Raw genomic sequence first — 14,782 nt, forward strand, 5'->3', positions numbered from 1 at the left:
AACCTTAATTTTTTCTTAATTATTTTACTTTGATGCATAGTTTCCAACGTACAGAACTGTTTGCTGAAAGAATGTACTGTAAATTGTCTTTTAAAATACTGCATTTTGTGCTTCTTTTAAAATTCATGATCATAAAGTAACTCTTCAAAGGCTCCCCAGAGTTTCAGAAATGATATGCATATAAACATTAAGGCTCTCTGAAGAGAATAGCTTGAGTTGCATTAAAATACAACTGTTTTCCAAAGTCCCCTGAAGCATAAGTCTGGCCGTTGTGGTCTTAATTAAAAGAGGGTGGCCCAGCAGTCTCCCCTGCATTTTAAGCAAAAGGGGAAATCCCACTATATAATAAGTTACCTGAGATAGGATGTGGGTAAAGAAAATATGAGGCTGGAGGGGCCATTGCCAGGAAAGAAAAAAAAATCCATACACTTCACTACTTTATAAGCACTGCTCAAATAGATACAAAGTCCCTTTAAATATATGTATTTAAAGGGACTTTGTATATATTTATATCAGCTGCCTTCCACCAAGTTCCAGGATGAGCCACTCACTGCTTGAGAAACGTTTCTCTGCAGGGAAGGAGTCTGATTTGAAGAAACTTTTGTCAATTGGTGAAAAGTTTGCCTCTTGGGGAGATTTTGGGACTCAATTTGCAGGATGTCCAGTGCTGGCAAGGTCTCTCCGAAAGGAAGGAACAATGAAAAGCACGTCCTTTTTCTGGCCAGGGGAGGCAGGCAAACCCCTCTCCCCAACTCCGGGGAGGGCGCGCAGAGTGAACTTGCTCCAAACTTGGCCCCTCTCGCCCCAAAGCGCGCTCCCCGTGGCAGAGGGAGAAAGCGGTCCCAGGCCAGCAACTTTCTGGGACCCGTGAGGAGCCTTTGGCCCTGCCCCACAAAGGATGGAACCCCCAGCCCGTGCCTCGACTGTACCTTTTTGCTGATGCGCCTGTGGCAGCCGCTGCCGCCGCTGCGCCTGGCCGCCCCCGAGCCCCCCGCTGAGCAGCAGGGCCAGCAGGAGCCCGGCGGCTCCAGGCATCGCGGTGGCCCCGAGCGGATCCACTTCGGGGAGCCGGAGGAGTCCCTGCTGCTCGGTCCCCTGCCCGGCGTGTGAGCCCAGGGCGCTGCAGCTGCTGGGGAGGAGGAGACAGCCCCACTGGCGGGGCCCAGCCCCGAGCAGAGGAGGGGGGGTGGGGGAGGAGGACACTCCCCACCCTCCCCCGCGCCCTCGCCCAGCAGAGGGGCCGGCGCAGGCACTTAAAGGGTCCCCGGTGCAAAGGTCTTTCCCATGCTGTGGTCTGGCCCTCTGAGAAGGGGATCCTTCCTTTCGGGCTCTGCTGCCTGAACTTCTAGGGTCAAGAAAGGCATTGATGTGGAAGAACTTCGTGATCTGTGCAATCCCTGCGCATGCAAAGCGTGCTTTGTGCAAAGTCTGCGCAGCTGGGAACTTGACCGAGGCCCGGTGGATGTGGCTCCTGGGAAAGGCCTGGCAGAGCCCTGTGTCCAGGAGACAAAGAGCAGATGGCCTCTTACCTGAGGGCCCCAGGTAGTCCCTGGTTCCCTGCAAATCAGGCCAGGGGGCTACTGCTTCGCAGAATGCTGGCCAAGCAGCAAAGGGGGGACAAAACAGAGTCCCTGGCTCCACTGCCGTTCTCATGACCAATGTGCATGTTAAGATTAAGGCGTTCAGCTCAATCTCCAGTTATTTAAAGAAAATAAAGGGATCTTTGCACGTGTTCCCTTTCAGACTAAAAAATTTCTCCCTTCCAATCCTAATTTCTTCCCTTTAGTCAATGTAATTTTTGCAAATATGTTTTGTCACTCCAGGAGCAGCTGACACTCCTTCCTAGATGTGTGGTCGTTTGTTTGTTGTGTCTGTGATTCGCAGAGGGTTTGAAAATGCTTCTTACTGGGTTTTTATGAGACTTGCAGGCAGGCTGTCTTTTCATTTTATTCCGTGATTGACAGGACCACTGGCATTAGTGTGCTGTGAGGGCGGAGTGCTAGCTGTGTCACAATGGGTGGGACAATTCCACACCAGAAATTGTCCTGTGGGGACTTCTGAATGGGCCCCTGGGCATTCATTTATTAAAAAACAACAACAACAACAACAACAACAACCAAACAAACAACAAACAAACACTAAAACATGTATTATATTTCATCAAGCATAATTTAAGTCTATTTTGCACATAAAAACTTTTGCATGGATTTTACTTTCTAGGATGCACCTACTATATACATTGAGGAAATAATACACAAGTACTTGTTTTTTAACATTACCTAGATTTGTTTATCATTTCAGAAAATCACATCACTAATAACAACTCTGTCCATGGCATTGTCTCCAGGACACAATTAATACCCCATCTGTCACATTAACGGTGACTCTGGGAATAGGTTTGGGCTTCTATTTCATTTCACCTACTAAGATCATGTTGCACAAGTATTTACATATTGAAATACAAATTATTTTGTATAGGTGATTTATTTCCTTTTTTATTTATACTGAATACATCATATCAATTTTTTAAAATATTATATTGAAGTTCGGTAATTATCTAAAATACTGCCTTTATTTTATTGAAAGGAAATTCATTATGAGATTGATTGAGAACCACTGGCAAGATGCTGCTGAAGTGATTAAATATATCGCAATAGTATTTATGTTCCTTAGTTCTGTTAATGCTTGTCCTAGGAAAATTTATAATCATTTTCCTCCTTTATTGTGGAAATTGCCAAACAAAATCTGGCCCAGGACTCAAGACTAAGACTATAATCTCTACTGTCAACTCTACTTATCAGGTTCAACACAGGGGAAAATCACAAAATTATTTAACCAAAAGTAAGATACAGAATAAGTATTATCAAAGCTATATTTATTTTTCAGATAAACCTAATGGAGGCACAATAGACACAAAACAAATGCACCCATTTGATGACTTTAAAAAATGTAAACTTCCATTTGATAACTATCCCCAATTAATATTGATAGATAATCTATCACTAGCCCGTTTGGCTCAGTGGATAGAGCCTCGGCTTCAGAATGAAAGGTCCCAGGTTCGATTCTGGTCAAGGCTACATGTCGGGTTGCAGGCTCAATCCCCAGTAGGGGACGTGCAGGATGCAGCTAATCAATGATTCTCTTTTATCAGTGATGTTTCTATTTCTATTTCCCTCTCCCTCTCTGAAATCAATAAAAAATAATAATAATAATAATAATCTATTTCTATCATTCTTCCAAAGTTTCTTTGAAGTAATTCCCTCAAACTCCACCCCTTAAAACAGGCAACTACTGTTCTGATTTCTGTCACTATAGATTTTAGATATTCATACATTTCATATAAGTGGAATAATAAAATAATCATTTTTATGCCTGGTTTCTTTCACTCCAGCTCAATGCTTTGAAGGTATAGCCAAGTTCTTGCTTTATATCAGTAGCTTATTCCTTTTCACTGCTGAATAGTGTGGCTATATCACAATTTGTTTATACATTTACCTAGTGAAGTACATTTGTGTTGTTCCAGTTTTGAGCTATTAAGAATAAAGCTACTATGAGTATTTGAATACAGTGTGTGTGGACATATATGTATAGCCCTCAGTTCCTAAGAATGATATGGGGTTATTTGGTGGATATATAATTATCAGGAACTGTTTTTCAATATGGCTATCATTTTAAATTCCCTCAATAATATGAGAATTCCAGATGCTTCACATTTTTTACCTACACTGAACATGATTTAATTTTAGCAACTCGCATAATGATATCTCACTGGTATTGTAATTTGCATTTGTCCAAAGATGCTGAAAATGTTTTCATAGGCTTATTGGGCATGTCTATTACTTGGTTTGTGAACTAACTATGTGCTCAGATGTTTTGCTCATTTTCCTATTTGTTTTATTTGTTGTAAGTTGGAACATTTAAATGTATCTATTATAAAGAAAAGTCCTTTGTGAAATATACTTTATACAGTGCATATTCTCAGTTTGGGGCTTCAGTGCTCAGTTCCTCGACAGCTGTTGGAGGAGGTCATGGAGAGGACCTGACTGCAGGTTGACCTGTGAGCCAGACCCCTCCCCACACTCTCTCTAGTCCTTCCTGGACTAGAAGCTGCTTCTGGGACACAGCCTTGAGAGAACAGTGTGTTGTTGAAATCATCTGCACAGTATTTGTGACAGAACCCAGTGAAGGCATTGATATAAACTTAAGATTCTCTGTATGGGCAGGTACAGAGATTTACTTGTCCTGTGGCCACACATGACAAGCCTGTTAGATAAGTGTCCTTGCTTATTAAATCTGCCATCTACCAAAACAGAGTTGTCTGCCTTTTTTTCTAGTCTCTCCTAGCCCTCCATGTACAGGGCTATGATCAGTTCTTATTCTGTTCATTTTTTAAATTATTTTTCTCTCTGTGCTTTAGTCTATTTAGTTTCCATTGATATATGTATGTTTATTAGTTCATTTGAGCTGCTACAACAAATTACCATAAACTAGATGGCTAATTCTATTTAATAAGAGTAATATGCATATTGACCATCACTCCAACACACAAGATGGCTGCCCCCATGTGGTCAAAAATGGCTGCCCCCATGTGGACACAAGATGAATGCCACAAGATGGCCAGCAGGGGAGGGCATTTGGGAGTGACCAGGCCTGCAAGGGAAGGCAGTTGGGGGTAATCAAGCCTGCAGGGGAGGGCAGTCAGGGATGATCAGGCTGGCAGAGGAGGGAAGTTGGGAGCTACCAGGCTTGCAGGGAAGGGCAGTTGGGAGGGACCCAGGCCTGCAGGAGAGAGCAGTTGGGGGTGACCAGGCCTGCAGGGGAGGGAAGTTAGAAGTGACCAGGCTGGCAGGGGAACAGTTAGGAATCAATCAGGCTGGCAGGGGAGTGATTAGGGGGTGATCAGGCTGGCAGGCAGAAGTGGTTAGGGCAATCAGGAAGGCAGGCAGGTAAGCAGTTGGGAGCCAGCAGTTCTGGATTGTGAGAGGGATATGAGAGGTCCCAGATTGGAGAGGGTGCAGGCTGGGCTGAGGGACAACCCCCCCCCCCCCCTTGTGCACGAATTTCATGCACCAGGCTTCTAGTCCTATTTAATAAAAGCCTAATATGCTAAGTATCTGGTTGTCCAGTCATCAGTTCAACCTATCAAATAATATGCTAATGATATGCTAAGGCCACTCAACTGCTTGCAGTGGCATGCACTGACCACCAAGGGGCACACTCCAATTGGTAGGTTAGCTTGCTGCTGGGATCCGGCTGATCAGGATGGGATGAACATGCCCTGGAGCCCTCTCACAGTCCCTCCCTGGCTAGCCAACCTCCTGTGTCCTTTCACAGCTCCAGTGGGTTCTTCAGCCTGGCCTGTGCCCTCTGGCAATCCAGGACCCCTCAGGGAATGTTGGAGAGTCAGTTTCCACTTGATCCCGCAGGCCAAGCCAAGGGACCCCACTGATGCACGAATTCATGTACAGGTAAACAATGAAAACTTACTTATCACAGTTCTGGAGGCTAAATTCAGGTACTGGCAGATTCAATGGCCACTGGGAATTCACTTCCTCAAGCACAGATTGCCTTTCTCTCACTGTGCCCTTGCATGATGGAAAGGCAGGAGCTCTCCAAGGTCACTTTTGTAAGGGCACTGATCCCATTCATGAGGGGTTTGCCCGAAGCACCTCCCAAAGGTCCCACCTCAAGTACCATCGCCTTTGGATACCTGGAGGTGGACCTTTAACATATGCATTTGGGGAGTGGGGTGAGCAGCATAAACATTTAGTCTGTACCACTACGTGTATGTATCTTTCCTTCTGTAGTGTCTAATCTGCCTTCAAGCCCATTCAGTAAATTTTTTGTACTTCATTTTCTTAGTCTAGAAATTCTATTACTTTCAATTTTTATGGTTTCCTTTTCCCTTCTCATATTCAACTTTAACCGTAACTCTTTTACAATAGTTAAATGTTTTGAAGTTCTTACCTGATTATTCAAACATTTTGTCATCTCTGGGTCTGTTTCTATTGACATATTTTATTCTGAATAGTGGTCACATTTTTCTACTCCTTTGTGTATCTAGCAATTATTTACTGAGTATTAAATATTATAAATTTTATGTGTTGAGTTATCTGTTATCCTCCTTTCAAGAATGATGATCATGTTTTTTGGATTAGCATGATCCTTTCAGTGTTAGTTTAAACTCTGTTAGTGTATAACTAGAGTAGCTTTTACTCTGGGTCTAGTTTAATTCTTCTATTAAGGATGACTTACATAATTAATGACTCCTCCAGGATTGTAGAATAATAATAATAATAATAATATCTTTTCACTGCAACTGGTTGGAAATGATATATCTCCCAGTCCTTTCATTCAACTTCAATTTCCTTTATTTATATATTTATTTTGACATGGTTTCATAAAGCTTCAAGGGGACCCCCACATAGATTCCTGGAGCTTTGTCCATCATAACTACCCTCCTCCCATATCATCCTGCATAAATTTAAGTTGCCTCCCAAACCCATCTCCACCTCTGCAGCTAATAAGAACTGCTATATTCTGCTTGGGATTTTTCCCCTTGCACTGAGTTTATAAGCTGTCTCCAGGCAGAAAGTTGGATAAATCTCTGGACTAATCTAATGTTTTAGATTTTTTTAAACAAACTTGTACTATTATCCAATATCTTAAAACAGCATTTTTATATGTTTTTGCAGTGTTCTAATAGTTTACATAAAAAGAAACAGTGCCAATTAGTTCTTCATGGCTGGGAGTAAAAGTTTCAAAATTATACACTTTAAGTAATAATAAAAAACACTAGATACAGATATAGTGATAATTTATCTTAAGGATTTAAGAGCTGTAATAAGCTAGAGCAGTTTTGAGAATCATGGGCTTAAAATATTCTATTATTCTTCACATTAATAATGTCACCTTTGAAATGGATTACAGTGTTTAAAATAATTTTCCAATTATACTTTATATTTTAATAAGTCCTCACAAGTGGTACTTTCAGGAAATATGAGATTAAGAACAGGAATAATAATTTTTGTTAATCCAATTAACAGTTCTTACAAACCTATAAAATTATGTCAGATTAAGTTATTATTGACATTTTTAATAATGACAATGTCATAGCACTACTTAATAAAAAAGAGACATATTTACTAAAATACATTCTGTAAATAATTAATCACAAAATTTTAGTTTGGCAATAAACATCAAAATTTTTATTTTAAAACATTATTAAAGACTAGAAAATTAAAAATTTTATTTACACAGGTAGAAAATCCCCCCAAAAAGAGTGCCTTGTCTTTATATAAAAAATGTATGTAATTTAAAAAACTGGCTTATTGCAAAAAGAGCAAAAACTTTGAAGCATTGTTTTATATTTTACCTTATGAGAAAATAATTACATTATTAAACTTTATAAAAATGTACTAGTTTTAGCCGAAACCGGTTTGGCTCAAGGGATAGAGCGTCGGCTTGGGAACTGAAGGGTCCCGGGTTCGATTCCGGTCAAGGGCATGTACCTTGGTTGCGGGCATATCCCCGCTGGGGGTGTGCAAGAGGCAGCTGATCAATGACTCTCTCTCATTGATGTTTCTAACTCTCTATCTCTCTCCCTTCCTCTCTGTACAAAATCAATAAAATATATTTTTTAAAAAAATGTACTAGTTTAAAAAAAAAATTTCCAATGTATTATACAGTACATATATTATAAAAATCTGTTAAAAAATGACTTACATGGTCAATACATAATTTTAAAGTCAATTATGTGTCATTTTAAAATTATTTTTTATTTAGTGAGAAAAATATATTAAAATGTAAGTTCCTGAGTACTTTCATACAAAAACATAGAATCTTTGGAAGAGTAAATGACATGAGATATCAACCCCACATGCTAATCACAAAATACAATTATTTTAAGTGAAATTTCTATAACTCTATCTAGAAAAAGGTAGTTTTTAACTGTTAATATTTTAAAATGTGTAAAAATTAAAAATTAGAATGTAAAATAAAACAAAAGAAATATTGAAAGTAAAAATATAAAATTTAATATATGGGAAAAAAGAATTAAAATAATCTATGAATAATAAAAATAATGTAGAATAATTTATGGGTTTTTTAAACTCTATCTCTAAAGAGAATTGTTTTATCCATGCAGAATTTAAGAACAAATATAAAATTTAAGATTTTTGACCTAGTATTACACATTCAATTCTACTCAAAAACTCATTTAAAGTTTATTGAAATTAGTTCTACAATTTTTTTTTGTTGTTGTTGAGGGAATTGATGTAATTATATACTTAAGACACTGAAAGTTTTTACAATGAGCAGTGATATAATCAGTTCTCTGTTTTTTATAACAATACTATAACTATAAAGGGTTGACTGAAAAAGATGAGTAAGGAAAGTAGAATCAAATGAATCTAGTAAAAGAGTATTGTGTCATTTATTCATTCAGCTCATGATAGAGTGCCTGCTATGAGCTAGAAACTAGACAGTGTGGCTACTATAAAAAAACAAAGTAGACAAAGTCTTGCTTCATAGCACTTACATTCCAGTGGAGAAACAAATAATAAAGTAATAAAATGTTAAGTGAGTCATTAGAAATGGTTATAACACTTATGAAGGGGACGAACAAGGTGACATAACAGTAATTGCAAGGTGAAGGCTCTATAAATAGGGTGTCAGGAAACTCTGTCTGAGGAGGTGACACTTAAGCTGAGATATGACAGAGCACAGGACTCCCATGAATCAGGGTCATACAGAGGAGAGAAATATTTTGGAGATCCTTGAGAGAGTGAATTAATGAGACTTGCTAACCAACCGGATATGGGGATTTAAGGATTATGTATTCTAAAGTTTCAGGTTAGAGCAACTGGCAGTCTGGCAGTATTAATCACTGAGATAGGAAATACAGGATGACTGCCAGGTCTGAGTTAGATATGTTGAGGTAATAGCCATGGGAGATGTTCAGCTGGTTATTTCTAGTTCTTTTGAAGGCATGCATGTCAATCATCTCATGAACAAACTAGAGTCAAGAAAATAGATTTCTCTATTGAGGAATAAAAAGAAATAATAAGAAGACATAGCTAGCCTAGAAACAAGTGGAAGTATACAAACTAATATCCTCATTTCACCATAAATTTTTACAAACACTCAGTCTTTCATTTTTTAGGCTGATATTTATTGAGGGCCTACTATGTGCTCAGCATTGTTCTGAGTGCTGAAGATACAGCTGTCAACAAAACGAGCAAAGATCTGTTTCTCTATAGGTTTCAAACTTTTATAATGGGGAAGGATAAAAGACAAAAATAATAACCATAATGAATAATAAATTATATTGGGTCGGCAGCTAAGTAATTGCGGGTTTCACACATATATGCTTCAGTTGAATTTTTAGGTTTGCAGACGTAGTACAAATGTAAAACACATTTTGTTATTTGATAGTTGGCTATTCAGCTGTTAATCAGTAAAAAAAGTTTTTTGATCTGTTTTGGAGTTTTCGTTTGGCGTTCGTTGAAAAATGGAAAATCAAAAGGAACATTTTCGTCATATTTTGCTTTTTTATTTCCGCAAAGGGAAAACGCATCGCAAGCTCATAAAAAGTTATGTGCTGTTTATGGTGACGAAGCCTTAAAAGAACGGCAGTGTCAAAATTGGTTTGCCAAATTTCGTTCTGGTGATTTTTCACTCAAAGATGAAAAACGCTCTGGTCGTCCAGTTGAAGTTGATGACGCCCTAATCAAAGCAATAATCAATTCAGACTGTCACAGTACAACACGTGAGATTGCAGAGAAGCTTCATGTATCACATACATGCATTGAAAATCACTTAAAACAACTTGGCTATGTTCAAAAACTCGATACATGGGTTCCTCACGAACTGAAAGAATCACAGTTAACGCAACGCATTAGCAGCTGCGATTTGCTAAAGAAACGTAATGAAAATGATCCATTTTTAAAACGACTGATAACTGGCGATGAAAAATGGGTTGTTTACAACAATATCAAGCGGAAAAGATCGTGGAGCAGGCCAGGTGAACCAACTCAAACAACATCAAAAGCTGATATTCATCAAAAGAAGGTTTTGTTATCAGTTTGGTGGGATTACAAAGGAATTGTCTACTTTGAACTCTTACCACCCAAACGAACGATCAATTCTGATGTCTACATTGAACAACTAACGAAATTAAACAATGCAGTTGAAGAAAAGCGGCCCGAATTGACAAATCGAAAAGGTGTTGTATTCCATCATGACAATGCAAGGCCACACACATCTTTGGTCACTCGGCAAAAATTAATGGAGCTTGGTTGGGATGTTTTGCCACATCCACCATATAGTCCTGACCTTGCACCATCTGATTACTTTTTGTTTCGATCTTTACAAAACTCCTTGAATGGTAAAAATTTCAATAATGATGATGATGTCAAATCGTACCTGATTCAGTTTTTTGCTAATAAAAACCAGAAGTTTTTTGAACGTGGGGTTATGATGCTGCCTGAAAGATGGCAAAAGGTCATTGATCAAAATGGGCAATACATTACAGAATAAAGTTATTTAGTTCCATGAAAAAATTGTCTTTTTCTTTTAAAAATCCGCAATTACTTAGTTGCCGACCCAATATGTTAGATAACAGATGCAATAATAAATGCAGTGCCCAAAGAGATATAGGGTTGGGGCTGGAAGTGAGTGCCTAGGGTAACCCTCTGTGAAAATGTGACATATAAAGTGAGATTTGATTGGAGAGGGAAGATAGAAGGGAAGAGATCAACCAAAGAACTTGCATGCATATATGCATAACCCATGGACACAGACAATAGGGTGGTGAAGGCTTGGGGCGGGGTGTGGTTGGTGGGCTAGAAGAGGTCAATGGGGGAAAAGGGACATAGGTAAAACTTTCAACAATAAAGATTTAAAATAAGAAATAAAGTGAGATCTGTCTTATCCCTGTGTCTCTAAAAAAAACAGACTCTGAAGAACAGATGTTTTTGCTAACATTTTAGTGGGAAGTCCAATCCCAGGGAAACAGGAACACTGGGAAAATGGAGTAAAGCAGGGGCAGAGTGTTTTTGAGCTGGACACAGCTTGTTGTCAAAAAACATGCAAGACAGTTTCAGAGAGATCACATGAAGCTACTCTGCCTCCAAAAGGAAGAAGAAGAAAAAAAAAAAAGAACTTACACCTTCATTCCCATCCCTTTTAGTCAATGTTTGCCATTTAGGAACTAGCCTCTCACACTTCCAAGGTACACATGTGCGGGTGCTTAGTAAAATGGAGAGCTGTGCCCATATCTTGAAGGTCGGTGGTAACATGGAACCTCAAAACAGGAGGCAAGAGGGAGGAAGGTTGCACCAAAACATTAAAGAGGGATCAGGAGCAGCAGATACAGTGGAAACTCCAATGTTAAGCAGAAGCAGCTGTCAAAGCCATAACCCAGCTGGCTCCAGGCCTACAGGACAGAGCAAGCTACTACTCTGGTTAGAAAGCAGAGCATGTGCACAGATGTGGGGAGTGTATAAACTGAGGTCAATGCACACTTGAAGACAGTGACAGAAAGAGGAAGAACTAGGCAAAGTGGTAAGAGACAGGTTGGGGTCAGATCATTTTCTCAATCTGATGAGGAAAACAGAAAAGTAGGATAGAAGTAGAAAAGTAGGATAGAATAACACGGTGGTGAAGGGTGATTAACCAGTGGCAGTGAGCAAGGGGTGTGTTGGGGTGGGAGGGTGAGAGGGAGATATGGCTAAAGTTGGAAGAAGAGCATTATTTTCCTTGTCTCTGTTCAGAATCATTTAAAGATAGACAAAGAAGTCAGGTAGAGGAGACACAGCATGTCCTCAAATAACGTCATTTTGTCCAATGTCATTTCATTATAACATTGATGAGATGCCATAGGAACTTAACTTTGTTTATACACTTATCCTGTAAAATTTGATTTGTTGTATCTTGTTTCAAGAACCTATCAACAACATTAAATGAAGACTGGCTTATCTGATAGTATTGTTGGAGAATATCACCTAACTATAATAATAAAAGTGCAATATGATAATTAGACTGGACATCCTTCCAAATGTCCTTCCGGATGGCCTTCGGATGAAGCTGGGGCTGCACGGGAAGCCTGGGCCCCAGGTTCCAGAGAGAAGCTGGCAGCAGGGGAAGAAAGGCCTACTCTTGCACGAATTTTGGGCCTTGGGCCTCTAGTTACTACATAATGGTGTATCCATGGGAATCTCTTAGTTCCCAACCCCAAAGTTAAATATTTATCCACCTACTTACAGTCAACTTGGGGGAACTACAAGTGGAAGCATCCTCACAGAGCCCACCCAATTAAATTACTTATGGGGGATGGAGAACCTGAGCAACAGGCAAATACCTAAAATAGAAAAAAGCCTTAGCTTCATACACCTCCAAATTATCACCTCCAATTCATCCTCCGCAAATTATCACCCGGATAATCCACTCCTCCTCCCATGGAGAAGAGAGAGAGAGAGGCAGGAGTGTTAACCATGTCCCTCATATGGGAACAAGAAGACAAGAGAAAGGAGGCGGCCCACCCCCCCTTCTTACACAAAGAAGACAAGAAGACAAAAAACTGGATATTTAAAAGCCTTCAGGGTCAGTCTACCACAGAAGAGATAACAAAATTTCAAAGAACAATTAATTTGCAGTTATTAATATAAATTATCAAGCATACGATAAGACAGTTTCTACCCCTTTAAAGAAAATTTGTTCCTTTCAGATTATTTTACAGAATTTCTACAGTAGATAAACTTAAAGCCCTTATATGAAACATAAAATGCATCATTAACCTTGAGTTAGAGTTTTAAGAATATAGAATGTTCCCCAATCAGCACTCTTCTGAAGGAGAAAACCAGGGCTGAAATTTATATTACGTGCCAAATAGTGTTCTATAGAATCCAAATATTCCACCAATCTATTTTCTTCATATCATATATCATATCATAATTTAATAGATCAAAATGTTGCCGTGATCTACGCAAAGGCAAAAATTATAAAAGGGAATATATAAAGAATGACCAAGGACGAAGATGGTCCCAAAAGCGAAGAAGGAAGCCCCTGCCCCTTCCAAAGCCGAAGCCAAAGCAAAGGCTTTGAAGGCAAAGAAAGCAGTGTTGAAAGGCGTCCACAGCCACAAAAAAAAAGAAGATCCACAGGTCACCTACCTTCCGACGGCCAAAGACAGGAAGGCTTCGGAGGCAGCCTAAATATCCTCGGAAGAGCGCACCCAGGAGAAACAAGCTTGACCACTATGCCATTATCAAGTTCCCCCTGACTACAGAGTCAACCATGAAGAAGATAGAAGACAATAACACACTTGTGTTCATTGTGGATGTCAAGGCCAACAAGCACCAGATCAAACAGGCTCTGTGACATTGATGTGGCCAAGGTCAACACCCTGATCAGGCCTGATGGCGAGAAGAAGGCATATGTTCGACTGGCTCCTGACTATGATGCTTTGGATGTTGCCAACAAAATTGGAATCATCTAAACTGAGTCCAGCTGCCTAATTCTAAATATAAAAATTTTACACTGAAAAAAAAAAAAAAAAAAGTATGACCAAGTATTTGTAGATTCATTATGTAACTAATGTAGTACTACGGTAATTTTCAACTGAAGGAGCCCTTACATCAAAAGAGATAGTGAGGAAAAATGATTCGACAGACTCTCTTAATTTTCAGTTAGTGAGCAAAATGCCCTTACATAATTCAAACACCCTGTTCTTATCAGAACACACATCTCAGAACACTCTAACTGGACTAATTTGGGGGATGGCTAGCGGTGATACTCAGGAAAAGCCTCAACTTTAACTTTTTTACTTATTTGATATTTCCTTCCTGTTCCAACACTAGAGAAATAAACAACTTAACTAATAAAAATCTTCACTCCTAGCATATTTCAGATGCAGGCCCTACCAGTGGGCGAATCACCTCCCCACTGTGTTGAATTGAGGGTTGCCCTGTGACTTACTTTAGCCAGTAAAACAAGAAATGCAATATTTGATATTTGTCATTCTGTGTGCCTCACCTTGCTTTCCCCCCCACTCTGTCATAAGGACTAACGATATTCCAGAGAATTCGATACTGTGGGCCTGTGCTGGAAGCTGCCCATTTTCTTCACTTGCAGAAAGAGGTGGACAAGGAGGGTCAACCTTGAGGCTCTGGTAAAGGTCAGAGCCATACACCCATTGTTTAGTTGAGACAAAGGGAGCTGAAGCAACTTCCACCTTTTAGTCTTATGTAAATCCTTGCTGATGGCTTATCATTGAGCTATTATTGGAATTGCCTGCCAAAGGGCTATGGGTGTACCCCAGACCTAAATAAAAGGCATGGCAAGGACAGAGTAAGGCTTAGTCCTCTCTTGGGCTTCCGCCTGGCCTCCAATTCCCAAATTAATATTTTCTTGTCTAGTCTCTTTCATTTGTGTGCGGCCTCCTCCAGAGCCCAAACCCTGAACCATGTGAGATGTGGAGGGGAACACTCACAACTGGCAGCCCAACGTGGAGCACTCGCAGGCCTGGTTCTTCCAATGATACATAATGTAGATAAGATATAAACATTGTGTGATAATATCTTGAGTCTCAGTGGTCGGCAAACTCTTTAGTCTACAGAGCCAAATATCAACAGTACAACAATTGAAATTTCATATATATATATATATATATATATATTATTGATTTTTTACAGATAGGAAGAGAGAGGGATAGGGAGTTAGAAACATCGATGAGAGAGAATCATCGATCGCAAGCTGCCTCCTGCACATCTCCCAATGGGGA

The 14,782-nt window shown here is 39.6% G+C and overlaps 1 protein-coding gene and 1 pseudogene across 3 annotated transcripts in view; one reads left to right on the forward strand and one right to left on the reverse strand.

Moving 5' to 3' along the window:
• LAMA2 (laminin subunit alpha 2) overlaps window positions 1–1,417 on the reverse strand; it is a 447,053-nt gene extending 445,636 nt beyond the window's left edge. Inside the window, exon 1 of one of the 2 annotated variants that reach the window (XM_084889596.1) lies at window positions 930–1,417. In XM_084889596.1, the coding sequence (XP_084745722.1) occupies window positions 930–1,035 (106 nt within the window). In that variant the 5' untranslated portion in view covers window positions 1,036–1,417. The remainder of the gene's footprint in view (window positions 1–929) is intronic. The other variant, XM_084889597.1, reaches the window with a different exon arrangement.
• Window positions 1,418–13,037: 11,620 nt separating this feature from the next.
• Window positions 13,038–13,532, forward strand: LOC311625535 (large ribosomal subunit protein uL23-like; annotated as a pseudogene). Its single transcript has one exon. The product of its transcript is annotated as a large ribosomal subunit protein uL23-like (transcript).
• Window positions 13,533–14,782: the final 1,250 nt, after the last annotated feature.

Source organism: Pipistrellus hanaki, assembly GCF_964339955.1.
Source record: "Pipistrellus hanaki genome assembly, chromosome: 7".
In the NCBI taxonomy this organism is placed as follows: Eukaryota; Metazoa; Chordata; class Mammalia; order Chiroptera; family Vespertilionidae; genus Pipistrellus; species Pipistrellus hanaki.